Here is a 26,507-nt window from a genome sequence, read left to right on the forward strand (position 1 = left end):
CACACACACACACACACACACCCCCCATCTCTCTATAAGGTAAACACTCAAGGACAGTAGAACACAGCAGTTAGAAACTGGGCTTGAATTCCAACTCCACCACCACGGATTGTGGCCTTGGGAGGTTGTCAACACTGCTCTAAGCTTGCTCCCTCCCCTATGAAATAACAGGACTCCTACCTCAGGGTGGGTTAGGGAACTCATGAAAACGATGTGGGTAAAGCACCTGGACTCTCTACTTGTGGTACACGGGCTCAGCAGTTGCAGCACATGGGCTTAGTTGCTCCTGGGCATGTGGGATCTTAGTTCCCTGACCAGGGATTGAACTCATGTCCCCTGCATTGCAAGCATATTCTTAACTACTGAACCACCAAGGAAGTCCCATAGATCATTCATTTTAGATCTTTTTTATTATCACTAGCATTTAGTGCTATGAATTTCCCTCTTGGCACTGCTTTGTCTGCATTCCAAAAAATTGGTATGCTGTGTTTTCACATCAATTCAACACATTCTCTAACGTAACTTGTCATTTGTCTACCCATTTATGCATATGTTGCTTAATTTTCCAAATATAATTTGGAATTTTCAAGATATATTTATTTCTACTTCAATCCATTATTTTTGTCAGATAACATTACACTTTGCATGATTTGAGTAACTTTTTAATGTACTGAATCTTGTATTGTAGTCCAGACTGTGTGTCTTCATGAACATTCCTGTGCATCTGAAAAATATTATACTCTGCAGTCATTGGTAGAGGGTTCTATAAATACCATTTTGGTCTGGCTGGTTGTTAAGTTCTATTAATGCATACTTTTAATTTGCCATGTGTCCTATATTCTTTATACTTCTAATTTGTCTATTTCTTTTACCAATAACTGAAAGAGGTGTGTTGCAATCTTCAAATATAATTACAAATTTGTCAATTCCTTTAAGTTTTATTGCTTTTTTGCTTTACATATTTTAAAGCTTTGTTATTAGGTATATATATACATATATATATTTAGGGTCTTAATGTCTTTTTGATGAATTGACTCATTTATCATTATGAAATGTTCCTCTTTATTCCTGATAATTTTCCTCATTCCAAAGTCTGCACTGTCTGTTACTAACATAGCCAGCCATCTTAGCTTTCTTTTGATTAGCGTTTCATGGAATAGTTTTTTCCATCCTTTTTAAATCTGTCTTTATAATAAAAATGGGTCTCTTTATGATAGCTTATATTTGGTTCTTACTTTGTTATCCATCCAATAATACCTGCCTATTAAATAGAGTCATTATATCATATACATTTAGTATTATTTTCAGTATGGTTGAATCTAAAACTATCTTTTGTCATCTACTGGTCTTTTTTGTTCTTTGTTACTTTTCCCCTCTTTTCCTGCCATCTTTTGATTTTGTCTATCATTCTATTCTTTCTCCATTATAGGCTTATGTGCCACACTTCTTTGTTATGTTTTTTAATTGTTGCTCTGAGATTTACAATATATGCATACCTCAGAGATGTTATGGGTTTAGTTCCGATCACTGCAATGAAAGAGAATATTGAAATAAAGCAAGTCACACAAATTTTTCCAAACACATAAAACTTATGTTTACACTATATTGTAGTTTACTAACTGTGCAATAGCATGTCTAAAAAACCAACATGGTATGCTAAGTCATTCCAGCCGTGTCCAGCTCTTTTGAGACTCTATGGACTATAGCCCGCCAAGCTCTTCGGTCCATGGGATTGTCCAGGCAAGAATACTGGCATGGGTTGCCATTTCCTACTCCAGGGGATCTTCCTGACCCAGATGTTGAACCCAGGTCTCTTTCGTCTCCTATATTGGCAGGCAGGTTCTTTACCACTAGGACCACACCCTAATTAAAAAAAGACTTTATTGCTTAAAAAATACTAATAATCACCTGAGCCTTCAGCAAATCATAATCTTTTTGCTGGTGCTTCGAAATATTGGAAAAGTTACCAAAATGTGACCCAGAGAAACAAGTGAGCAAATGCTGTCAGGAAAATAGTGCCAATAGAATTGCTCTACGCAGGGTTGCCACAAACCTTCAATTTATGAAAAACACATGTCTAAGAAGTGCAATAAAACAAAGCACAATAAAATGAGGTATGCCTATATGCATCTTTAATTTAATGTAGTCTATTTCATGGATATTTAATTTCCAAACACATGGGTTTTCTTAAGCATCTTAGATATTAATTTCTCATTTTGATATCAATTTCTCATTTAAATGCTTTCTCCTCTGCAATGATTCTGTGTTTTTCAATCTTCTAACCTTATTGTGGCTTTCAGTGGCTAAGTCAAAGATCTTGGTAAATGTCACACTGCACTTGAAAACATATGGGTTATTTTCAAACATCTTTTGATATTGATTTCTAACGTAATTCCACAGTGATAAGAGAACAGACTTTGTATGATATCAATACCTTTAGACCATGAAATTTTTGCACTTTGTTTTATGTCCCTGGATATGTTCCAGTTCTCCTGGTTTATAGTCTATGAGAACTTGGAGAGAATTTGTATCCTGCTGTTGTGTGAAAATTGTATAAATCTTAATTATGTTGAATTAGTTCATAGTGCTTTTCAAGTCTATATATCCTTCTACTTTTCTGTCCATCCTATTGATTTTTGAGAGTTTGATATTGAAACTCCAACTAAAAATCTTAATTTACTTAAAAAACTGTAATATATAGAACTATATGTAACTTTGTTCTGCATTTTTCAAGTCTCCTATAAATGTGTTACCATACTTCCATAATTTAAATTTCTTAAAAAGAAAAAACTACAGTCTACATCAAATATTATTACTTTACATGTAATGTAAGAAAATTATAACAGTATATTTTCATTTCTTCCCTTCTGTCCTTTGGGCTACTGTTGTCATACATCATACATCTCTGTTATAAACAGTATGTTGTTTGTTTTCGCTTTATATAGTCTTTTAAAGAGATTAAAAATGAGAAAAAATAACTTCCGTAGGCTTTATTCTTTTTGTACAGCCCAAATTTCTATCTAGTATCAATTTTCTACTGCCTGAAAGACTTTCATTAATGCTTTGTGGTATAGATCTGCTGGTCATGAATTCTCTCAACTTCAGTCTATCTATTTAAAAAGACAAATATCCTTCCTTCGTTTTTTGAAGGATATTTTTTGAGTATAGAATTCTAGTTTGATCTATTTTTCAGTCCTGTTGTTTTCTACCTTTAATAACTTCTGGCCAGATATCTACTATCATTCTTATCTTTGTTCCTCTATGTCTTTCTTTCTGGCTGTTTTTATGAATTTCTCCTTAACCACTAGGATTAACTAACTTGATCATGATGTGCTTTGGTATGATTCTATTTTTGCTCTTTATATTTATTTGAGTTATTTTGAGCTTCCTGGAACTGTGAATTTATAGTTTTCATTGGATTTGGAATTTTTTTCACTACTAGAAAAATACTTTTTCTGTCTTCTCTCTGCTCTTCTTCTGGGATTCTATTGCTTCCCACTGCCTACAAAAGGCAGTCAAAGCAATTTCAAATAGCTTTCCAGATCACCCATTTGAGATCCCAAACTACCTTCCAGACTCATCTGTCTCATACACCCAATTCTGCAGTCAAAGGTGTGTGTGTGTGTGTGTGTGTGTGTGTGTGTGTGTGTGTGTGTGTGTGTGTGTGTGTGTGTGTATTCAACCCCAGACCACTGCCCACCAGCAACTGTCTCTGCCCCCTACCAATCCAGGGCTCAAAACATATTTCTCCCCTCAAGGCACAGTTCAGTACTGCCTCCTCTACGAGACCTTTCCCAGCTAAGGCAGGATGATGCCTTTTCTCTGTACTCTCACAGGTCGTCTGTCACAGTGACTCCCTGAGAGCTTGAGGACATACTTTCACTCAATGTGGGATGAGGCCCACCCTCAGCCCCCAAAGAAAGAAAGGCATTGGACTCTGTGATGGGAGTTAAGAGTGACATTGTGTCAAAATGCACCTAAGCGAGACTTTCCAGAGAGAGAAGTTGAGCACACAGTATTTTAGGAAGAAGTGAGTCAGGCAGCATCTCTCCTTTTTCCAAAGGGAAAAATGAAACACACAGCAGATTAAGTCAATTATCCTGAGCCAGAGGAAACATCCTCCAAGGATCTTCACTCTCAGACCAGTCTCTCAATGTAGCCTCTCAAGAGTTGGAAAAAACCCGTTCCAGCTTCCAACTTCCTTCTTATAAAGTCAGGGGAGCAGCAGGAGGCAATCATGTTCCAGGAAACCACTCAGCTCTTGGATCCAGGTCTCTGAGGAGAGAATCCTTGCCAAGGCCCCAAGAAAGCAAACAGAATTCCCCAAATTAGAAGAACTAAAGCAAAATGAATCAAGCAACCAAGAGCAGCTCACCAGCAAAAGACATGAAGCCTGAGGCCATCCCATTTTTTCACTGGAAATTCTTTCATTGACCCAGCACTCCACATCACCCTTTCAAACACGCCCATACCAGGTGACCGCCCTCCTTTCGTCTCCACCTCCCATTCTCATCATTCTCCCCACACAACCACAGGCTCAACAGTCTCCTCTCTAAACAAACTCCTCCTAACGCCCCACTGGCCCCTCACTCCCTTTTCACTCCATTACTACAATGGCACCTGCCTCCAACACCCACCAACCATTCCTGCCTGCAGCTCTTAGAAGCTGCCGTCCCCACAGTAGGTTCCTGAATCAGAGCCATACAAACTACTCACGAACTCCTTTCTGCTTCCTGTTCCCGTCGCGGGTCTGCGCCCACCATGGTGGGCCACAGCGGAGCACAGTGCTGGCCTGGGGGCCTGGAGGCCGAGGCTACAGACAGAGGCACTGAGACGGTCTCTCTGTGGCAAGTCACTTCCCCTCTGGGCCCCAGCATCCTCTCTGGAAACACTCAGTAATAACTCAGAGGCCACCCCTCCTGGCAGAAGCAGTGTGGGCAGCAGGGGAGAGCAAACACAGGAATGAGATCCTCTTAGGTGCAAATCCCAACTCCTCCCGATCTGTAAATACCACTCAAGCAAAATGCAGTCTGCCACCTTCCAACAGGCAAACTTTGGGGTTGTTCGTAGTGACAGATAAGCATATAATCATAGTAACACTTGCATCTGAATGGGGCTTTGTGGTTTACAAAGTGTGTCCACTCATCCTCTCATTACAGCCTTCGCCACAACCCTGGAGGAGCTGGCGCGTCATCATTACCAGCATGGCAAAGACACAAGGCAAGTACTATTCCAAGAGCTTTATTTTATCACTCAGAGAATTAGTAATGAAGGCACAGAGAGGACTAAGCAACCTGACCAAGCTCTTGGAGCTGGAAGAGGCAGGACCAGACATGGAGCCCTGCATCTGGCCCCACGTCCGGCTCATGCTCACTGGGTTCATGTCCTCTATTCTCCTCACTCACTGAGGAGAAGGCCAAGCTCCGTGATGTCAAGGGGTTTTCCGGAGACCCACACCCACAGCAGGGCAGAGTTTCAACTCAACTCTTGTTCAATGACAAGACAATGATGAAACAGACAAAATCAGAAACACAAAGGATGTCAGCACTTGGCGGGTGTGTGGATACTCTGACTCCCTCAGCTCAAGGAGTGGCTGCAGGTGCGCACAAGAGGCGACCAGGATGGACCCCACGGGGCGCTCCTGGCTGAAGGAGGGAAGGGCTACAGATTACCAAGGCCATGTGACCAGCTTGGGGGGGGGACACCAGTTACTATAAAGGAATGTGTGGGTATTAGCACTGAGAGGTTTGCTTCACTGATTTACATAAACTTACATAAATAATCTCTCAATCTCAAATGTGCATATATCACACACACATGCAAATTCAAAGAAAACTCTCTGGATGTATGCACACCACACACTTGGCAATTGTTGCCTATGGGGAGGGGAGCAGCAGAGGAAAAGGGGGCTTCACTTTACTGTTTCTGCCTCAGTTGAATCTACCTGCCTGCCAATACAGGAGATGTAACAGACATGGGTTCGATCCTTGGGTTGGGAAGATCCCCTGGAGGAGGAAATGGCAAACCACTCCAGTAGGCTTGCCTGGAGACTCCCTTGGACAGAGGAGCCTGGCAGGCTACAGTCCATAGGGTCGCCAAGTGTCAGACATGACTGAATCGACTTAGCATGCATGCATGAAATATTAATATTTCTTACAATAAGAACAACACATGGTATAGAAGAAAAAAATTGTCACCTCTATCTGTAAAAAGGGACCTAATGTTAACAGCAGGTATCCTTGAAGGATAATACTATGGATAATATTTCCCTATACTATTTAGTATTTTCCAGGCAAAAGCAGAGACGTTACTTTGCCAACAAAGGTTCATCTAGTCAAGCCTATCGTTTTTCCAGTAGTCATGTATGGATGTGACAGTTGGACTATAAAGAAAGCTGGGCACCAAAGAATTGATGCTTTTGAACTGGGATGTTGGAGAAGACTCTTGAAAGTCCCTTGGACTGCAAGGAGATCCAACCATTCCATCCTAAAGGAAATCAGTCCTGAATATTCATTGGAAGGACTGATGCTGAAGCTGAAACTCCAATACTTTGGCCACCTGATGCGAAGAACTGACTCATTTAAAAAGACCCTGATGCTGGGAAAGTTTGAAGGCAGGAGGAGAAGGGGACAACAGAGGATGAGATGGTTGGATGGCATCACCGACTCAACAGAAATGAGTTTGAACTCAAACTCATTCAAATGAGTTTGAAACTCCGGGAGTTGGTGATGGACAAGGAGGCCTGACGTGCTGCAGTCCATGGGGTCGCAAAGAGTTGGACAGGACTGAGCAAGTGAACTGACTGAACTGAACTGAGCCTTTCCCTAGTGAGCACATTTGTTACTTTTGTAGTAAACAGAACCATATGAAATGAAATTGCCATTGCTTGCATGTTGAAAATGGTTGGATATTGGTTATTTCATGTGATTCAACTTACTCATAATTCATGCAACATTCAACAGCGATGGAGGGATTGCTCTGTGCCAGGCCCATATTCAGACAATGATTATTTTTTTATACAGTGAAGTAAGCCAGAAAGATAAAGAACATTACAGTATACTAACACATATATATGGAATTTAGATAGATGGTAGCGATAACCCTATATGCAAAACAGAAAAAGAGACACAGAAGTACAGAACAGACTTTTGAACTCTGGGGGAGAACATGAGGGTGGGATGTTTTGAAAGAACAGCATGTATATTATCTATGGTGAAACAGACCACCAGCCCAGGTGGGATGCATGAGTCAAGTGCTCGGGTCTGGTGCACTGGGAGAACCCTGAGGAGTCGGGTGGAGAGGGAGGTGGGATGGGGGACCGGGATGGGGAATACGTGTAACTCTATGGCTGATTCATGTCAATGTATGGCAAAACCCACTGAAATGTTGTGAAGTGATTGGCCTCCAACTAGTAAAATAATATTAAAAAAAAAAAGAAAATATATAAACCAAGTTCCCTTGTAGGCACGACCTGAGGGTACTGTGTCTGTGTCCCCAGGAACCTGTGCAAACATGTGTCCAGAACCATATGTTTTTGGCCAAGTGAAGAGATAAATTAGCAGACAGAAGGACAACAGATGCCCATCAATAGGCACACACATGCAATTAGACTTCCTAAGCAATCAACAACAAACACAGCATCCCTGCAGGAAAAGAAGAGGGCAGACAGGGAAGAGGATGGGTCAGACTCTGGGTAACTTGATAATCGTGCTGGTCTTTACTGCTCTGGCAGGGCAACAGAAACAGGGAAGCAGTGGGGAAGGGGAAGGCATAAGGGGCATCCAGGCTGCAGAGGGACATGGCCCAGGTCAGAGGACAGCCCAGGGAGGCAAACACACCTCCAGCCCCAGGCCGCAGTTTCAGTGAATGGCCCCTGGGACCAGTTCCTCTGCTGGACCCTGGGACCAGCCCCCACTCCCTTAAATAGCACATCCTGCCAGGTCAGGGACATTCTGTCAGTCTCTGGGGAGCTACCCTACCACCTAAGCAGCAGTGGGTATCTCTAGATTAACTTCCACTTTCACATAGACTCTGATTCTTTTATTAAGACCTGATTGGAAAAGAGCCTGATGCTGAGAAAGTTTCAGGGCAGGAGAAGGGGGGGGGGACGGAGGATGAGATGGTTGGATGGCATCATCGACTCAGTGGACACGAGTCTGAGCAAACTCCGGGAGATAGTGAAGGACAGGGAAGCCTGGGGTGCTGCAGTTCATGGGGTCACAGAGAGTCAGACACGACTGAGCAACTGAACAACAACATCTAAATTTCCCTGAATGGAGACCACCCACCCCACCAAACCTCAAATCACAGTATGGTCTTTACATCTCTAGCATTTGTGTCCTGCAACAAGGCAGGATGGGCAAGGTTCTGAGAGCAGGCAAGGGAAAATGTGTCTAAGACGGGAAAAGGCATCACGTCTCAGTTTGCAGCCAGAGAAAGTGCTAGGGTGATGTAAGGCCCAGAAACCATGTCACCTGAGGGCTTCATGAAAAAGTGCAATGCGTTAGGCTGAAGAGGAGACCGAGAGAGAGCAAGATGGCCGAATCCGAATACCGGGAAGGCTACTGAGTAGAGAATGAGAGGCAGACGTGAGTTCCTTCCCCTGGGTAAACCAGAACCAGGACCAGATGCTTAGAGGGGCAGAATGGGGCTCCAGCAGGAGGGCCAGCAACCAGGATGGCGCTAAAGCCCTCCAAGCCCATGTTCCGGATTAGTCAAGTCCACCCACTCCCACAAAACCTCCCGACCTGTGCACAGCTGGCAGGATCTCTCTAGAACTTTCCTGCACATCTGCTCCAACTTCTGGTGGTGGAGGTAGTTAGTCGCTAAGTCATGTCTGACTCTTGGGACCCCATGGACTGTAGCCCGCCAGGCTCCTCTGTCATGGAATTTTCCAGCAAGAGTACTGGACTGGATTGCCATTTCCGTCTCCAGGGGATCTTCCCAACCCAGGAATCGAACCCAGGTTTCCTGCATTACAGGCAGATTCTTTACCCACTAAGCTATGAGGGAAGCCCATAATGTAATTAAGAACCTAAACAAACAAAATATCAGTATGAACAACAGACAGATATCATTTCTAAGAAAAGTAAAATGAATGTTTTGGAAATTTCTGAAAAAATGTGAGTAACTAACAGAAATTGCTGCTGAATTAGAAGTGGGCAAGACAACAGTAAAAATATAGCCAAAATAAAAATCATAAAGATCGAGGATTCGGTCCCCAGATTATTTTCAAGTATCTTTTAATCCTCTCTCCACTTTAAGGAAACTAGAAATTACAGAGGTCATATCTTACCTACAAAAGGTCACAAGGAACACCAAAAAGGACACCCAGATGCAATGATCTTTCCTTTCCACAAAAGACGAGTAGCTAGATGTTTTCAGCTGATATAAGCTATTTTAAATGCATATAAAGGTTTATGTGCAATTTTTTTGTGATTGCTGGATTCTACTGACTTTTAAATATCTACTTCGTTGAGTTAAAGTTCACATACAATAAAAAGCACCCATGTAAAATGTATATTCCCTAGCCATCTAGTGATTAGGACTCTGTGCTTTCACTGCAGGGGCCCCCGAGTTCCATTCCTGGTCAGGTAACTAAGATCTTGCAAGCCATGTGGCACAGCCAAGTAATAATAATACAATGTTACTTTGATGAGTGTTGACATCCACAGTAACCACAGGGAATGCTTCCATCACCCCCAGAATGTTCTTCTGTGCCCCATCCAACCCCCTTCTTGCCCCACAGTATCTAAGGCATCGTGGCTCTTACACACACAAAATGCATCAAGGTCATCTGGTGACCACCAATGCTTACCACCATCTAGCTTTTGTTTTCACTCCCTTTTCTTCACATACAGTAAAATTCTCTTTGTTCTGACACAGAGCTGTATGACCACCGTCAAATAATTTAACTTTTGGCATCAACTGACCAAACACCTGTGTCAATCTCTCCAGGTTAAAGGACCGCCACTGCATTTGGACCTGACCCCAGCCATGCTCCATCTTCACACTCTGATTCTGGGCACCTTGTAAATTGGACCGCAAGCTCCATGATCTTTTCTACCCCTAAATCCAGCGATGAGTGTTGTGAGGTGGGCATGAAAATGAACAAAATGAGGCCACCCAGGAGCAGGGGGGACCCACAGCTCCCTTATTCGCAATAAAGGAAGCAAACAAGCTTCATATTGAAATCTCAAGCATTCAACTGAAAGGAAGAACACATTTGACATTCCTCCAGTCTAAATCATTCCAGAGACTTCCTTCACTGAGTCTCTCGCCTGCTGCTACTCGTAATTGATTCCTCAAAAAGAGGGAATAAAGAAAAAAGATATTAAGTGAAAGGCCTCGGCTGTGATGCAAACAAACAGCCCTGCATCAAAAATACAGAATTCTTGGGACTACCCTGATGGTCTAGTGACTATGACTCTGCACTCCCAACGCATATGGCCCAGGTTCAATCCCTGGTCAAGGAACTAGATCCCACATGCCACAGCTAAAGATCCCTCATGCCGCAACTAAGACCTGGCACAGCCAAACAAATATATCTATTTTTTACAAAGTATAGAATTTTTGTCCTCATAGGGAACTTTATCTGAAAAGTATGCATTTCGTTTCTTAGACAACAAGAAAAATGGTGGCTCAGCTAAAGTAATCATCCTACGTAGGACCCTTTATTGACATAAAGGGGCAACGTCCCAGATCTGTCCCCAGAGATGGGCCATGTAACAACTATGGCCTCAGTTTAGGGAAGGGGGACTCCTCTGTTTTCCAGAGTGCTTGATGCAGCACAATGAAAGATAAACTGTAATCACGTGTAGGAGTTTAGAAAACAGAGAGCTGAAGAGTGAGAAATTGTGGCACTTTTCTTGCAATCTGGGGGAGGCTGCGTCTAGCTGACAGCATCGCCCATTACTGGGAAATTGGCCCTGGGGGCTAGCAGGGGGACTCCCAGCCCAGCCTGGGAAAATGATCCACTTCAGCATCAGGCAATGCTCTTTGCTCAGATTCCCCTTCAGGAAGTAACTGATTTGGTTTCTTAGGAATTGGTAGTAAATTTGTACCAAATAACAGACAGAGTGTCACCATCCTTTGAGAATGGTGAGGGCCACCTACCATCAGCAGGTTGGTGACTTAGCCTTGGGCTTATTGGTCAGTCTCTTAGGAATGTGGCCCATGGGGATCAATTCCCCATTGCCCAGCCGCCTCAGGTGAAAAACCCAGCCTTCCAGGGACTTCAGGGGCAGCCCTGAGCCCAACCCTGGCCTGGGCAGGCAGCTCCCAGCCTTACACTGCCAGTTCTGACTCAGCTGGCCCCATTTCATGGGGACCAGTCCTCAAATGACATGGGAACAACAACCCATGACCACGGAATCTTGCGAGGGTTCAAATCCAGTCTGCATACGCTGGGATTTCAAATGGGGGTAAAGTGTGGTATGGGATTTCTTCTGAAATGTGTCATTTTCTTTTCTGTTTACAACAAAGAAAGGGCTCTTGAAGAGAGAAACAGGAAAAGGTTTCATCATTATTCAAAGCAAACTTCTTAGGAACCACAAAGGAATTCTGCTGGAAGGAACAGCTGAAAATGTAATCAGAGGAAGGAAGATATATCAGACACAAAACAGCCAGGAGGGGAAAGGAGAAAGGCAATGGGCCTGCTGGTATTACATATACATAATGATAATAAGCAAATGAAAATGAGATGATAAATAAATAAAATTAATAAAGTAAGAGTAACCAAATGTCCTACAGAAAAGGAACAGTTGAGTTAATTATGGTACATTGAGCCAACATCATATTATGCAGCCATTAAAAATGATGATTGTGAACACTAATTTAAAACAGAAAAAAGTCTGTGCTATAAAGCTAAGTAGAGAGTAATGCGTACAGCTTTGTAAAAATTTCTAGAAAGGAAGGACTAGAAAGAGACACACACAAAATTGGTTATTATAGGATTATAATAAATTTCTCTCATTTCCAAAGTTTCTGCAATATTAGATGGCATTTTATAATTAAAAACACTCCTTAAAATAATCCTTTCACAAGGAGGGGGAAAGAGCCAGTTGGTTACACAGAAGAGTGATGAGGAAAAGGATGATGAATAAACCTGGTCTGATTCATTCATAGATCAAAGATTAGAGATGATCTGTCAAGATTAGGTGCAATAACGAAATAAACAGCTAGCATTCTCAAGGTGCTTTACAATTTATAAAGTGCCCTTACGGACCTAACCCCCTCCCCCACAAGATGACAAACACTCCCATGAGCAGTCCCCCACCTGACACCCCAGCCCTACTTCACCATGGCTTGTCTTAAGCTTCCCCAATGCAAAAGCACAAACGGTGTAAACACCAATAGCCAGGGACTGCTTCCTGCTCCCAGAAGGGCCATCTGCTCATCACCGGTCACCTGGGAAAAGCATGTCCCACGCAGGAAGCAGAGGTTGGTTTGGACATGGATGTTCCTTGTGGGGGACTGTCCCCCAACAAGGCTGCTCCCTCGTGTTAGGCCCTAAGCCCTCTTCCTTTTTTATTCTACACACTGTCCTTAGGCAACCCCTCATCCTCCCTATGGTTTTGGGTACCACTTAAAGGCTGATGATCCCCAAATCTAAAACCCATGACCTCTCTTCTAAGCTCCAGATCTTAAGCCCAGGGCCTGGTATACAAAAGGTGTTCAATAACGATCCACTGAATAATCTGATAGTTCCACCTGGATATCCCACGGGCACCTGAGCCTGAACTCGTCTTCTCCATCCTCTGATTCCATCTTGGTGAGTGGCCTTCATGGTCTCAGGCCTGGACTACTTCAATAGCCTCCTAAACAGTTTCAACCTTACTCAAGTCCACCAGAAGGATTCTATTAAATACAAATCAGATCCTATCTGTCGCCTGCTTAAACTTCAATGAAGCCTCATCATTAGAGGAATAAAGCCCAAATTTCTTAGCCCTTCCACTACTTGGCTTCTCTATACCTTGTATCTCTAGCTCCTGCCACCCACTCCTGCTCCTGTCACACAGTCTTCTCACCAGTCCAAAGCAAGTTAGAATCTCCTATGACTCTGATCAGAGAGCCCTGTTCCTGCTGCCCCCCGGTAAACTCCTACTTATCCTTCAAAACCCAGCTCAAAAAAAACAGTGAGCGCTTAGGAAGCCTTCCTCTGTTTCCTGAGGCAGGGTCTCTTTCACTAACATAACCTGGGAGCTCCCTGATACCAAGGGATGACTTTCACTCATTCTTTGTATACTCCTGCCTAGAATGATGCTTGGTAAGTGACACAGGAAACACAGTTTCTCTTTAGACTAGAGGAACTAGCAGGAAGGTGGGATGCGATGGTGAGAGCTCCAACTCTGCTCATTCTTCTACATGATCTTATGCAAATCATTCCTGCCCAAGGTCAAGATTAGAACTAGGCCAACAGGATATCAATGACTCATTTTCTGGGCCCCTAAAACCCTTTTCTATTGCTGCTTTTTCCCTAGACAAGAAAAAAACTTAATTAACAAGTGGTAAGGAAGTACAGACTAGCACTCTTTAAGAGTTATATGTCTTGCTTTAAAAATGTCATTTTTGAATCACTTAAATTAACATCAGAACGTTTCCCTAGCCTGGATCTAACCAAATATTTACCAAACTCTCAGAGTTGATGAGGAAGGAAATAAAGATAAAAGCAAAGCAGGAATGTATTTATTCAACACGCATGTATAGAGGGAGAGTCAGGACCAAGGCACTGCAAGGGGCTATACTAGTGGTCTTACTCTCCTTGGGGCAAATGACAATCTGCTAAGAAAGACAAATTGGATGTGTTTCTGACAGATGCGCACAAGCAAATTTCCACCTCCAGAGAAAGGAATACGAACATCAGACCATGCTGCCCATCTAGCTGATACGTGGAGAGAAAGGGCCGGGATTAGTGCTGGGGTCGTGATCGGAGGCAGTGTGCCCTGCTCCATCCCGGACAGAGCCCTGGACAGAGCGAGTATGCATGTTTGAAAAAAAGAACAAATTCTTCCTCAAAACATAAAGCAAATCCCAGGCAGATGAACCATGAGCTATCATCTTTTCACGTGCAAGGCAGTTTCTGACTTTGTGAATCTTAGAAATGATGTGTTGGGCCTCATAGAGAATCAATACCTTCAAAAAGTTATACACAGTATCTGCAGAAGACTGGTTCCAGGGACTGTCACGGATAACAAGGGCATATAATAACATAAAGTGGCACAGTACAATGAAGACAGTCTGCTCTCCATATGTGGAAGTTTCACATCCACGGATACAGAGAAATGACTATACAGCAGACCACATTTCTAACTTCTGAAGCATCCTATGGTACCCCACCCAGACTCATGGCTCTCTTCATCTCTTTCCCCCAACACCCCTCATGCACCCCCTTGTTTAGTAAAAAGCCTCAGAAGACGGCAGCCCTCCATCCCTTCCTTCCTGTATATACATATCACTCTCACATCAAGGGGTAGAATCACTTTCCCCTTATCCTGCACCTGGGTTACCCCTTGTGACTTGCTTTGACCAATAGGGATGGGTCTAGCCTTTAAAATCTCTGATAACTGCCACCATGCTGTGAAGAAGTCCAAGCTAACCACTTGGAAGGGTCACTGAGAGAAGCTCCAAGGCTCCAGGCATGTGTCTAAGGCCTCTTCGGGCTTGCCAGCATAGCTGTCAGTTGAATGCTGGTGCTGAAAGATGCAGTCCAGGCAGTCAAGTGAGTGGCCTTAGCCAGTGCATGCAAAGCAGAGCAGCACCCAGCTGAGCACAGAGAATCATGAGATTAAATAAACTGTTACTGTTTTAAGGCACTAAGTTTGAGGTTATGTTATATAACCATGGATAACTGAAACACAAAGTATATGAAGGGATGGTGGTGGGGGTTAGTCGCTAAGTCGTGTCTGACTCTTGTGAGCTCACGGACTGTAGCCTGCCAGGCTTCTCTGTCCATGGGATTCTCCAGGCAAGAATACTGGAATGGGTTGCCATTTCCTTCTCCAGGGCATCTTCCCGACCCAGGAATTGAACCCAGGTCTCCTGCATTGCAGGCATATTCTTTACCAACATGTATAGTGAGGCCACTGAGAAACAGGCAACCCCACATTAGTGAACTTCCTAGAGAGCCAAAATATAATCCTTATTCATCCAAACTTGTTCTTACCTATTTCTGATAAAAAATGTTTTTAGAATGTAGTATTAGACCCCATTTGACACTAAATGTAACCTAATGTTTTCTTGAAGTGGGGGTCATGATTATAGACATGGGTTACTGTAAGGTCCCGTATGGAACAATGCCTCCTCCAGCCAGGAAGGTGTATACAGACTATCAGCTGAAATGCCCAGACAGCTCGGCCCTTCCATAAGCAGCAATATGTCTGCCCCTAGAGACACCTCCTCATCCCCCACGTTGTTCCTTCTGATACTTGTCGGTGAAGAGACTGAGGACCCAGTCCTGCGGGAACTGTATCTCAACAGACTCTCGGGGAAGATCGAAGGGGTTCTTTTACGATGGCAGGAGAGCAGGAACTCTGGAATTCCACTGGCCAGGTTTATATCCTGCTCCTCCACTTGCTATGTAGCCCTGGATGAGCCATTTCACTCACATATTTCAGTGTCCTTATCTGTAAAGCAAAAATACAATCTGCCTCTTGCTGGAAGATGCTCCTGAAACACTGCAAGAACTCAGTAAACGTGAGTACCCTGACCATCCCCAGGTTCACTGGGTCTGCACCTGCGGGTCATCTCTGAGTTCAAAATCTGAGTGTCGGTCAGGATGGTACCCATGGAAGTAGATCACCACGAGTGCATTTGTTCATGAGGGCACAGCTCAGACAGGGGGTGGCCGGGTGTTTATTCAGGGTTGGAGCACCTGATTGGGGCTTTCCAGGTGGCTCAGTGGTAAAGAACCCACCTGCCAATGCAGCAGACTCAGGCTGGATCCCTTGGAGGAGGAAATGGCAACCCACTTCAGTATTCTTGCCTGGGAAATCTCACGGACAGAGAAGCCTGGCAGGCTACAGTCCATGGGGTTGTAAAGAGTTGGACATGACTGAGCGACTTCACTTTCTTTAAGGATAGGAAAAGACCCCAGAAAAACGCAGCCAGGGGAAGGGACTGAGAGGGAACTTTCTGCAAAGATGCTTACATGTTCAATAACTAACTATTCTTTCCCCCAGGCAGTTGGATTCCATGGCCTCCCGGTCCCTTCCTATGTGTTTCCTTATTATTCCAATTCCTACATGATGCCTCTCTACACATTTGTGGAGGGTGAGCCATCTGTCCCACTGTGGGATGGGGGCAGAGCCCAGGGCCAGCGGGACAAGAGCTGGATTGCTGTTACCCACTCCCAGTCCATCTGTCTGTCACTCACACATACCTGTCTGTCTCTCTCTCACACACACACACACACACACACACACACACACACACACACACACACACCGCCCCCCCCCCCCCCTCGGCTGCTGCAAGGGGCCAAGAGCTGGGTTGCTGTTGCCCGCTCCCAGTCTGTCTGTCTGTCACTCACACACATACAGATACCTGTCTGTCTCACTCACACTCATACACACACACACACACACACACACACACACCTACCTCGGAGGCTGCAAGCCCCAGGCTATGCCTCCCCACCTCCCCATCCAGCTCCTGTTCCTGCTCCCCACACTCACTTCTCATGAACTCCTGGCCACGCTTCCACCAGGAACACTCTGTCACAGGCTTCTCCCCTCTTTACATCCAATTCCCAGGGGGAAATAAAGGGGTGCTCCCTGTGATATTTTAGGGCCTCCCACCTCTTGGCCCTTTCTTCAATGCTGCTAATAGCAAAGGCATCAGGGGACAGCCAACGACACACGAAAGAGGTTGCAGAGAAAAAGAGGCTTTCAGGGATGCCCCCTGTCCCTCACCCATCATCCCCCCCACCAGTGATCCCTCCCTAGTTACCAGTCCTCCTCCCTTCTCTCATCCGCCCAAGCCTCACTTTTCTCATCTGTAAAATGGAGCCAGTAACACCCAAGATCAGTTGAGATGATGCATGTGAACCTGAGTTCCAGCCTATACACAGGACATCTGCAGCATGAGCTCCCTCCAGCCTCCCAGAGCTGAATGCGCATTCACAAGGTGGATGATCTGCTATGTAATTTGTAGGTGTGAAAGGAATCACACATCCACAGCTCCATCATGCTCTAATTTGTGAATAAAGGTCTTAACAGGCTATTAATTCCATGAGAGAGTTTTGCTCCTGAATAGCCTCTTTGCTAGGAAATAAAGCTGTAAAATATTTCTCAGGGGTTCCTGGCCCCTAATTTGCCAGACTCATTTTTTAAGGACCCTTTCAGAAGCTAACAGATGTCTGCGGCCACATGTGAGGGCCTCGGGAGCAGCCACTGGCCACAGGAATGTTCCCCATCTTGGCTGCATCTTCTTCCCACCCCATCTTCCCCTTCATTCTCACCCATCAACAGCTGCCTGGCCCTGCCCTTGACCTCTTCCCTGCTTCACCAGCTCACCGATGGGGCAGTAAAAGGTAAGCTGGGCCAGGACCCAGGCAAGGGGAGAGATGTGGGAAAAGCCAGTTTGCTTCTCCCTCCCCCAGCCCCACACCGTGCTCTCCTCCACCACAGCCTCTGACATCATTATCTGACTCCTTTCAGTCCCAGACCTGCAGGCTGCAAGGCCCATACTTGTTGCTCAGTCAAAGCCACTCACCCACTGATAAATGAAGCCCCAGCAACACCCCATCCTGCAGCCCCTGACTCCACCAGCTGTTCCTGCTGGAACCCCAACCAGCCTGCAGGGTAGGCTGGGTGGCTTGCCGCTGATACTTCAGGCTACCCCAAGGCCCCCATGTCCTTTACCCCACCCCAGACTCAGGTATGGGTTTGTGGGGATGAAGGGCCAGAGGAAGCATACTTAGGCATAGGGAACGTTCCTATGCTGCTGGCACTCATAAAGCCCCAGAAATCCAGTGTCTCCTTCTAACTGTGAAACTGAGTTCACCCCCCACCAACCAAGGAGGGAGTCCCTGGCTGGAGCCAATAGGTGATGGCAGAAGACAAAGCAAAAGGAGTCTGTGGGCAGGAGAAGGCGACGCAAGGAAGTGCCTGGTGTTACTCAGACTGTCGGGGGGAAGGGGGGTCTGGTTGCCCAGTTCTCGCATCCCTGTCCTCCAGCCCTGCCCCCTTCTATGCCAGCACCCCATCCCGGTGGGTTTCAGGGGCCCAGGGGAGCAGCAGGCAGGTGAGCTTCAATCCAAGGCTGGGGGGGGTGTGTCCAGGTGTTCTCCCCACAGCGGCAGGGGGCCACATGGGGCTCAGGACGCCATCATACTCCTAGAAACTGAATGCAGGGCCCCTATGGCTTAAGACTTCAGTGGGTGGGCCTGGGAACGCAGGCACCTTTTCAAAAAGTCATATTAGTCCCAAACAAGTGACTCAGAAACTTCTGGAACACAGCCCACTGAAGGCTGGGGCGTCTTGCATTCTATCTCAGGCTCCCAAACAGACCCTGTGAGCCCCCCTCTCTCCCCTTCTAGTCCCAAAGCTGCATCCACGGCACTGCTCCCACGTCGAGGTCATGCTCTCCTGGGATGCTAACAACTGCGATTCTTGATTTACTTATTTTTCTTTTTTTTTTTTTCCTGTTTCCTAATCTTTTGGAGTTTCTGTTTCTTAGCAGCGCCCCAAAGACATCAGTAATCAAGCGTTCACCCTCTGGGCTCCAATGTGGAGAATGTCTGATTTGCCTCATTCATGGGCAGCGAAGCATACTGGAAATCCATGGGGTCCAGGGACCCCAGCAAAGAGGAAAGAGCACGAAGTGACTGTTTAGAAAAAGGAAAGGGTTCCGAGTTTGATCCCAGGCCCCACAGGCTGCTATGCCCACTGATCTGCCCGCAAGCTGTGCTTTTCACTGATTCCCAAAAGGAATGTCTCTCACCATTCTTGCCCAGATAGCTTCCAGCAGGGCCCTCAGCTGGCAGGGGCACAACTTGAAGTTCGACAACTCGGAAGTCATTAGGGGTATGGCAGGCTGTCACCCTTCTATGAACAGGGCCTTGGGAGGAAAAGGGACCTTCCAGTGTGCCTACCTGAATCCATGTACACCAGCCCAGGGCCGGGCCCTTGCAGAACCAAGGCACAAAGCTTCTGTGAGATGACACTGCATGAGCCAGAATGGGAAAACAGGAAGAATCTTGGTCCAAGAACCATGGGGAAAGTTAAAACAGAGGAAAAAAACCTGTGTTTTCCTCTAACCAAGCCGGAGGCCAATGGGGCGGCCCCAGAGGGTGCTTGCATCGACCACTGGCACTGCTGAGCCCCTGGAGACTCAGCCCCCCATCCCAGGAGACTCTGGCTGAGACGGGGGCAGTGGTGTGACGTAGAAGGAAGAGCCCTGAAATGGGAATCTGGACACGGACATCCCAGCTACCCACTGCCATACCTAGCTGTGTGGACTAAGAGAGGTCACTCTCTATCTCTGGGCTCATACACAAAATGAGGAAAAGGTAGCGAGTAGGATACACAGCTGTGGAATTCATAGACTCTCAGCCCTACGGAACCCCCACTGCCCCATAGGTGACCCAGCTCAGAAGGCCAAGCATCACATCTCCGCAGCCCCTCAGCACCTACCCAGGGTCTTGGCACCCAGTGGGGAGCACAGGCTATCTGTTAAGTTGAAGCCAAACTTGTGCCCCTTCCAGCAGAAGGCTTCCTCCAGAACCAGCAGACCTTCCCTCACTGTGGCTGGCTACCCTATCCCCGTTTGCATCCCTGCACCATGGCTCCCAGGGGGAGACCACCACTCCCTCTATCATCTGAGCACTCAAGCACCCTGAGCTCTCAGCAGCAGAAGTGGGCTCTATGACAACCACACAGTCCTTCACATCTCGTTCGTTGAGGTCACCCACAACCTTTCATCTGGATAACAACTGCTTTAGGCAGGCAAACACCGTTCCCACTGGGCAGAGGCATACTGAGTCCACACAGTCAGCCTCTTGCTGAAGCCACTCAATGCCAAGTTAAGAGGTCAGAAGAGGGGGAGCCCTCTTTCCCCATGAGAGTCCTTCCTGGCAGGGGTCAAGGACAAAGGCAAGGCTGCCTCGCTTGAGATCAGGCCCAGGCCCTTCCGGCCACCCACTCAGGCTGGGCGTGGGTTGACAGAGTGGCCAATGTCCGGAAACCCTCTGATCCCTCAAGCCAACCACAGGCCAGCGCTACTGTGAAGCCAGGGGTTGAGAGAGACGTGGTCCTTCCTACACACGTAGATGAGAGCCCCAGACCACCCCCTGTCTGAAACAGGTACCACCTCAGCCCCGAGAGCCGCTGGGGAGGGAAGTCACTGGCCGGGTCAAAAGGCGGGACTCACCTCCCTCAGCAACTGCACTCCCTTCAGCCCATCCTGCTGCTGCTGGGCCACGGTGACCCCCAAGACGAGTGTGTGCACGACGCAGGAGACCACGGAGATGATGACAATGGGGCTGAGGCTGAGCGGCAGCGTGATGAAGAAGGAGAAGATGAAGAAGGCCTGCCAGCCCACCGTGTCGCTGGCCGCGTGGGCACGGGAGAAGTTCAGGCCCAGGTAGGAGAAGACCTGGGCTGATATCAGCAGCCACAGCAGGTAGGGGACCACTCTCCGAGTGACCCGGGTGGGGAGCAGCCCCTTTTTGCAGAGCACGAAGAGGATGATGTCCAACACCAGCCCGACCCCGGCCACAGCGAGGGGGGCCAGCTTGTCACCGGAGAAGACCACGGCGCACATGACCACCACATAGCAGTCGAAGAGGGCCGCGAAGACCACCAGCACCAGCAGGGTCTCGTGGCGCTGCCTCTTGAAGTAGGTCTGGTACAGGTTCTCCAAGGACTCTGGTACGAAGGTCAGCCGCATGAAGCGAGGCAAGCAGAGGCACGACCCCGAGTTCCGGACAGAGATTTCATGGGTCCGGCCCACCCCGCGGTCAGGGTCGGAAGGCAAGCTGACAGAGTACTCGGCCGAGTACTCCGCCGAGTACTCGGGCTCGGAGAAGCCCTGGGTCCTCGGCATCCTGGCTGGTATCTGCTTCTACTGGCTCCGGAGAAGCCGGCCGCAGAGCAGAGGGAGCGCTCTGGCACCGGCCACCGACCGGGACTCTCGGAGACCTGGGGCCACTTCGGGCAGGAACGCAGAGCGGGATTCCAGGGCCCAGGGAGCGCTGACCATCTGGAACTTAAAAGGACATCATTAAGTAGAAACCCCTCTTCCTTCCTACCCGAGCTTTCTCCACGACCTGCCCCAGCCCTCCTGGAAGAATCCTTGCTGCCAGAGGCTCCAAAACCGAGGCCTTTCTCCCGCCACCCCAACGCTCACGGCCACCACCCGACCACACACAGACTTAGTCTTGTCCACCCAAACACTCTGCTTCCTGTCTCCGGCTGTGGACGGGCCTGGCCACCTCTCCACCCATCCCTGGTCTCTCTCCGCGTCATCTCAGTCTCTCTCACCCCACGATCTCCTCATCTCAGTCGCCTCCAGGCCCAAGTCTTAGAATGTGAGGATAAAACATGCTCCAAGAAACCAGCGCCAGCCTGGGGGGTTCCCGAATCTCTCTGTTTACTTCCCTTCCCAGCCAGCCCTTTGGCCCCTGGGGCGCCCCATCTCCGGGCACGGTCTGACCTCCGGAAGGCAGGCCCTGCCCCTGCGCTTACCTGTGCGGGAACTCGAGAGCCGCGTGGCCCGGGCCAGTCCCCTCGCGGGCTGCGAGGCCGGGTCACGCGTGTAGCGGAAGGGGACAGGAGGGCTCGGCGCGCCCGGGGGCTGCTCCCCGCGGAGCCGCGCCGCCCCGCTAGCGCCGCGGTCCCGGGTACCCCGGCCCGGGCGCGACCCTCCCGCCGTCAGGCCGGGAAAGGCTCAGGGCTGCCCTTCAGCATCCACAGGCGCCCGGCCGCTGGAGAAAGGAGGAGGCGGCGGCGGCGGCGGCTGGAAAATTTGGGGGCGCCAGCCTCTTGGGCTGCGGCTCGCGGTGCCGGCGCCCTCCCTCTGGCCCCGCAGTGGTAGCGGTGGCGACGGCGGCAGCGCTGCTAGGGGCGCACCCGGGGCCCTTGGCGGCGGGAGCGCGGGCCGAGGCCGGGGAAGCCCGCCAGCATCCTCTGCCCCGCCCGCGCGCCGAGCGGAGCCAGCCGAGCCCGGGCGCGCGGCACAGTGAGTCCCCGCGCGGCACTGAAGGCTCCGGGGCCACGCGCGCTCCAGGCCCCGGGAGGCGGGCGGCGCCCCTCCCTCCCCGCAGTCGTCGCCCTCTCGGCGAGCGGGTCCGGAGCTGGGGCGGGGGTTGGGGGGTAGGGGAGGTGCCGGGGGGAGGCGCTCCGCTCGGGACCCGGACTCGGTGCGGGGGCAGGAGGAGGAGCGCGAGGAGGAGCGCGGGGGCGAGTTGCAGGGGCCCCCGCGGCCCCACGCTCCGGCACCGGGTGGCGATCGCTGCGTGGAAGCTCGGGGTGGGCGGTGGCAGGAAGGATGGGCTAATCAGGGCCTTCCCCCCGCAGGCCGGGTCTCGGAAGATAAAAGCCCGGGACGTGCCCTCTCGCAGGTGAGGCACGCTCGGGGTATCCCGGGCGCCCCCTCCTCTGCCGCGACTTCCTTCCGGGCTCGGAGAGGCGGGGGCTGGGGTTTGGGGACGACTCCCCTGCCCGGCGCGCCAGGCCTGTGTCCCCGCCCACCCTGGCAGCCCAAACGCCGGCCTGAGCTTGCCGCAGAAGGGCCCGCAACTGAGCCCGATTCTTGAAGGAAGAGGGTAGGAGTGGCCCAGGAGGCACGTGGAATTGGGAGAGACCCGGCTTCCAAACGATCGCTGTGCACATTCCACCTGTTTGAGGCGTTTTTTGAATGTAGGAACGCTGTTAAGAACGCAGATGCTCTTTTGAATGGTTAAGTCTATCAGTCTCTTACACCATAGTATAAATTACTTTCCTCGGATTTGACAAAAAGTCAAGACCAACCACAGGCTTTAGGAATTTAGATAAAAGGAAAGAAGGGAGATAAGTTGTTTTGAAATACAAGTAACTATGTGGAGGGAGGGGGGAGGGAGTTGCTGAGGACAGCCAGCCCTTTCAGGGTGGGCTCCCTGGGGAAAGCAGAACTTGGTAAGAAAAGAGAGAAACCCAGTCCTCCAGGCCCTGGATGAAGGTGACTCCTGGATCTCTTGAAATCATCTGTGAGGGCCCTTTGCAGAACCTCAGGGGGTAGATTCGTTAGAAACTTGATCCTATCATAGCTGTTTCTGTCTGTTCCTCATACTAACTACGAAAAACTACTAACCTCAGCCCAAACCTGTCAGGGTTTGCTTCCAAAGGTGAGAAATATGACATAAAATTAGGAGGAGGGTAATTTTAATAATCCCTGGGTCAGGAAGATCCCCTGGAGAAGGAAATGGCAACCCACTCCAGTATTGCCCAGAGAATCCCGAGGACAGAGGAGCCTGGCAGGCTACAGTCCACAGGGTTGCAGAAGAGTCAGACAAGACTGAAGTGACTGAACAACAAACAACAGTTTCAATAAAGTAGCATTTCCCCCCGCTTTGGAATACAAACATTTATTTTGAATTGTTCAGTTCAGTTCAGTCGCTCAGTCGTGTCCGAATCTTTGCGACCCCATGGAATGCAGCATGCCTATCCACCACCAACTCCTGAAGCTTACTCAAACTCATGTCCATTGAGTCAGTGATGCCATCCAACCACTTCATCCTCTGTCGTCCCCTTCTTCTCCCGCCTTCAATCTTTCCCAGTATCAGGGTCTTTTCAAATGAAGCAGTTCTTTACATCAGGTGGCCAAAGTATTGGAGTTTCAGCTTCAACATCAGTCCTTCCAATGAATATTCAGGAATAATTTCCTTTAAGATTGACTGGTTGGATCTCCTTGCTGTCCAAGGGACTCCCAAAAGTCTTCTCCAACACCACAGTTCAAAAGCATCAGTTCTTCGGCACTCAGCTTTCACTATGGGCCAACTCTCACATCCATACACGACTAGTGGAAAAACCATAGTTTTGACTAGACGGACTTTTGTTGGCAAAGTAATGTCTCTGCTTTTTAATATGCTGTCTAGGTTGGTCAGAACTTTTCTTCCAAAGAGTAAGCGTCTTTTAATTTCATGGCTGCAGTCAAAATCTGCAGTGCTTTTGGAGCCCCCCAAAATAGTCTGTCACTGTTTCCACTGTTTCCCCATCTATTTGCCATGAAATGATAGGACCAGATGCCATGATCTTAGTTTTCTGAATTTTGAATCGTTTCACAATATTAAAAGAGGTACGATTTTTATGTTTAACCAAGTGCTCATGCTCTTGCTTTAATCATGTTTGACTCTGTGCGACCCTATGGACGGTAGCCAGCCAGGCTCCTCTGTCCATGGGATTCTCCAGGCAAGAATACTGGAATGCGTTGCCATCCCTCCTCCAGGGATCTTCCCAACCCAGGGACTGAACCTGCATCTCTTACGTCTCCTGCATTGGCAGGCAGGTTCTTTACCACCACCAACACAACCAAGATACATGTGTTAATAAACGTTAAAAAAGAAAAAGCTGATGAATACTGTTTGAGCCTGCTTGGGCACAAGGGACAAGCACATTGTGCCTTCTGTGAATCCCTCCTGTTTTCCTGGCACCCATGCCAACTCTTGGGGTTCTGTGGAGCTCCCCACTTGGCAAGGCCACGCCCAGCCCCTGGGCCCTGTGGCTTTCCTGATGAACCTTCTTCTACCACCCATGCCCTGACCTCTCCTCCCCACGAACCCCGTGAGGGGAGTGGGTTCCACACAGAAATCTCTCGCCCCCTCCTACCCTGACTGCTGACCTCACTGTTCTGCTCCCTGGCCTTCCACAATCCTCCTCTCTCAGCCATGCCACCTGTTCAACAGACATGTGCTGAGAGCACCCAGGATGCCCAGCTGGCCCAGGCATCCATCAGGAAAGACCAGAGGAGCCACCTTGCCCATGCTCTCAAGATGCTTGCCGGCTCTGCCAGGGTACTGTGTCCACCAAGATAGACCCTCAGCTGAGCAGAGCCCACCTGAAACAGGGCCTTGCAGGACCGGAGGGGAGCATCGGATTGTCTGAAGCCTCTGCCAAGGTTCAGCAGCAGGACAGCACACTCCCAACCCTGTTCTTCATCCTGGGTCTTACGCACAGCCCTTCCCTGTGGATGTGGGAAACCCAGGAGGGCAGCTGCAGCCCCTCATTGAAGCCGGAGGCTACTGAGTAAGAGAGGCAGTCAGGGAAGACACAGCTAGTCAGAGACAGACAGCGAGGCTACAAGAGTCTCAGCTGGCTCCCTCACGGCTGCTTCTCCAGCACGTGGCACCTAGTGGGTGCTCAAAACAGCCACTGAATGAGTGGATGATTTCCTTAAGGAGAAATGCACCTGGCTGTCCCTGAGAGGACCAACAGGCCTCATTCACTGATGCAGAACATGTCCTGGGCCAGGGTAAATTAAAGATAACTAGGGGCTATCCTGGGCTTCCCAGGTGGCATTAATGAACCCACCTGCCAATGCAGGAGACAGAGGAGATGCAGTTTCCATCCGTGGAATGGGAAGATCCCCTGGAGGAGGGCATGGCAACCCACTCAGTGTTCTTGCCTGGAGAATCCCATGGACAGAGGAGCCTGGTGGGCTACAGTCCATGGGATCGCAAAGAATTGGACACAACTGGAGCAACTGAGCACGCACGCACACAGGGACTATCCTGGCGGTCCAGTGGTTAAGGCTGCAAGCTTCTGTTTCGGGGATGCAGGGGGTGTGGGTTTGATCCCTGGTCAGAGAACTAAGATCCCACATGCTGCATGGTGGGGCAAAAATAATTATAATAAATAAAAATAAAAAAATAACCCCACTCAAGTGAAAAGGGGGTGAAGTGTCTTCTAAGCTATGCATCTTGCATTATCTGGACAACTGACATGCATTCTTTTACAATCAAAAGATAAAGTAAATCTATCTTGCAAACACACATGCACACACCCACACAACCCAAGACCATGAATGGCTGTGTGGGTGACTTGCCTATGACACATGTCCTAAAGTGAAGACAGAATTACGGGCTTGGCTAGAAGCTTGGAGGGCGTCCCAACCTCCACCCGATCCCAGGATCCACTCAGACAGGATACCTGTTTGCCAAAGGCAACTTTTGTTTGTATGGTTTGAGACTAGAGATGATTGCTGAGAATTAATGGTTATTGGATAAACAAGAGTGGTGTGCCCCCCTGGGGAAAAGCGGTGGCTCCTGAATCCAGCAAACAATAGATCAGAGCAGAACCCTGGAGTCCTGGGGAAAGAGAAGTGGGAGGAGAGAAATCCCCAGCTCCCCTGGTGCTGGGCCCCGGGAGGGCCCTGACTGGGGCCTCAGCTGAAAGCAGAGCCTGACACGGGCCTGTGTGCAGGTGGTTTAATTGGGAGAGTGACTCCCAGGGAGGGAAGACAGGAAAGCCAGTAAATACAGGGTGTGTATTTACTGCAGGGAGTGGTCCCTGCCACGGGCAGTGGGGCTCAGT

General features: G+C 48.5%; 1 protein-coding gene across 4 annotated transcripts in view; it reads right to left on the reverse strand.

Moving 5' to 3' along the window:
* The window catches only part of ADCY3 (adenylate cyclase 3), an 82,616-nt gene extending 60,393 nt beyond the window's left edge, over positions 1-22,223 (reverse strand). For 2 of the 4 annotated variants that reach the window (XM_065928678.1, XM_065928675.1), the window contains exons 1-2: positions 21,687-22,222; positions 20,371-21,207 (exon numbers count right to left, since the gene is read on the reverse strand). In XM_065928678.1, the coding sequence (XP_065784750.1) occupies positions 20,371-21,045 (675 nt within the window). In that variant the 5' untranslated portion in view covers positions 21,046-21,207; positions 21,687-22,222. Of the gene's footprint in view, positions 1-20,370; positions 21,208-21,686 lie in introns of all 4 variants that reach the window. The other 2 variants (XM_065928677.1, XM_065928676.1) reach the window with 2 other exon arrangements.
* Between the last annotated feature and the right edge of the window lie 4,284 nt (positions 22,224-26,507).

Source organism: Muntiacus reevesi, chromosome 3, assembly GCF_963930625.1.
Source record: "Muntiacus reevesi chromosome 3, mMunRee1.1, whole genome shotgun sequence".
NCBI lineage: Eukaryota > Metazoa > Chordata > Mammalia > Artiodactyla > Cervidae > Muntiacus > Muntiacus reevesi.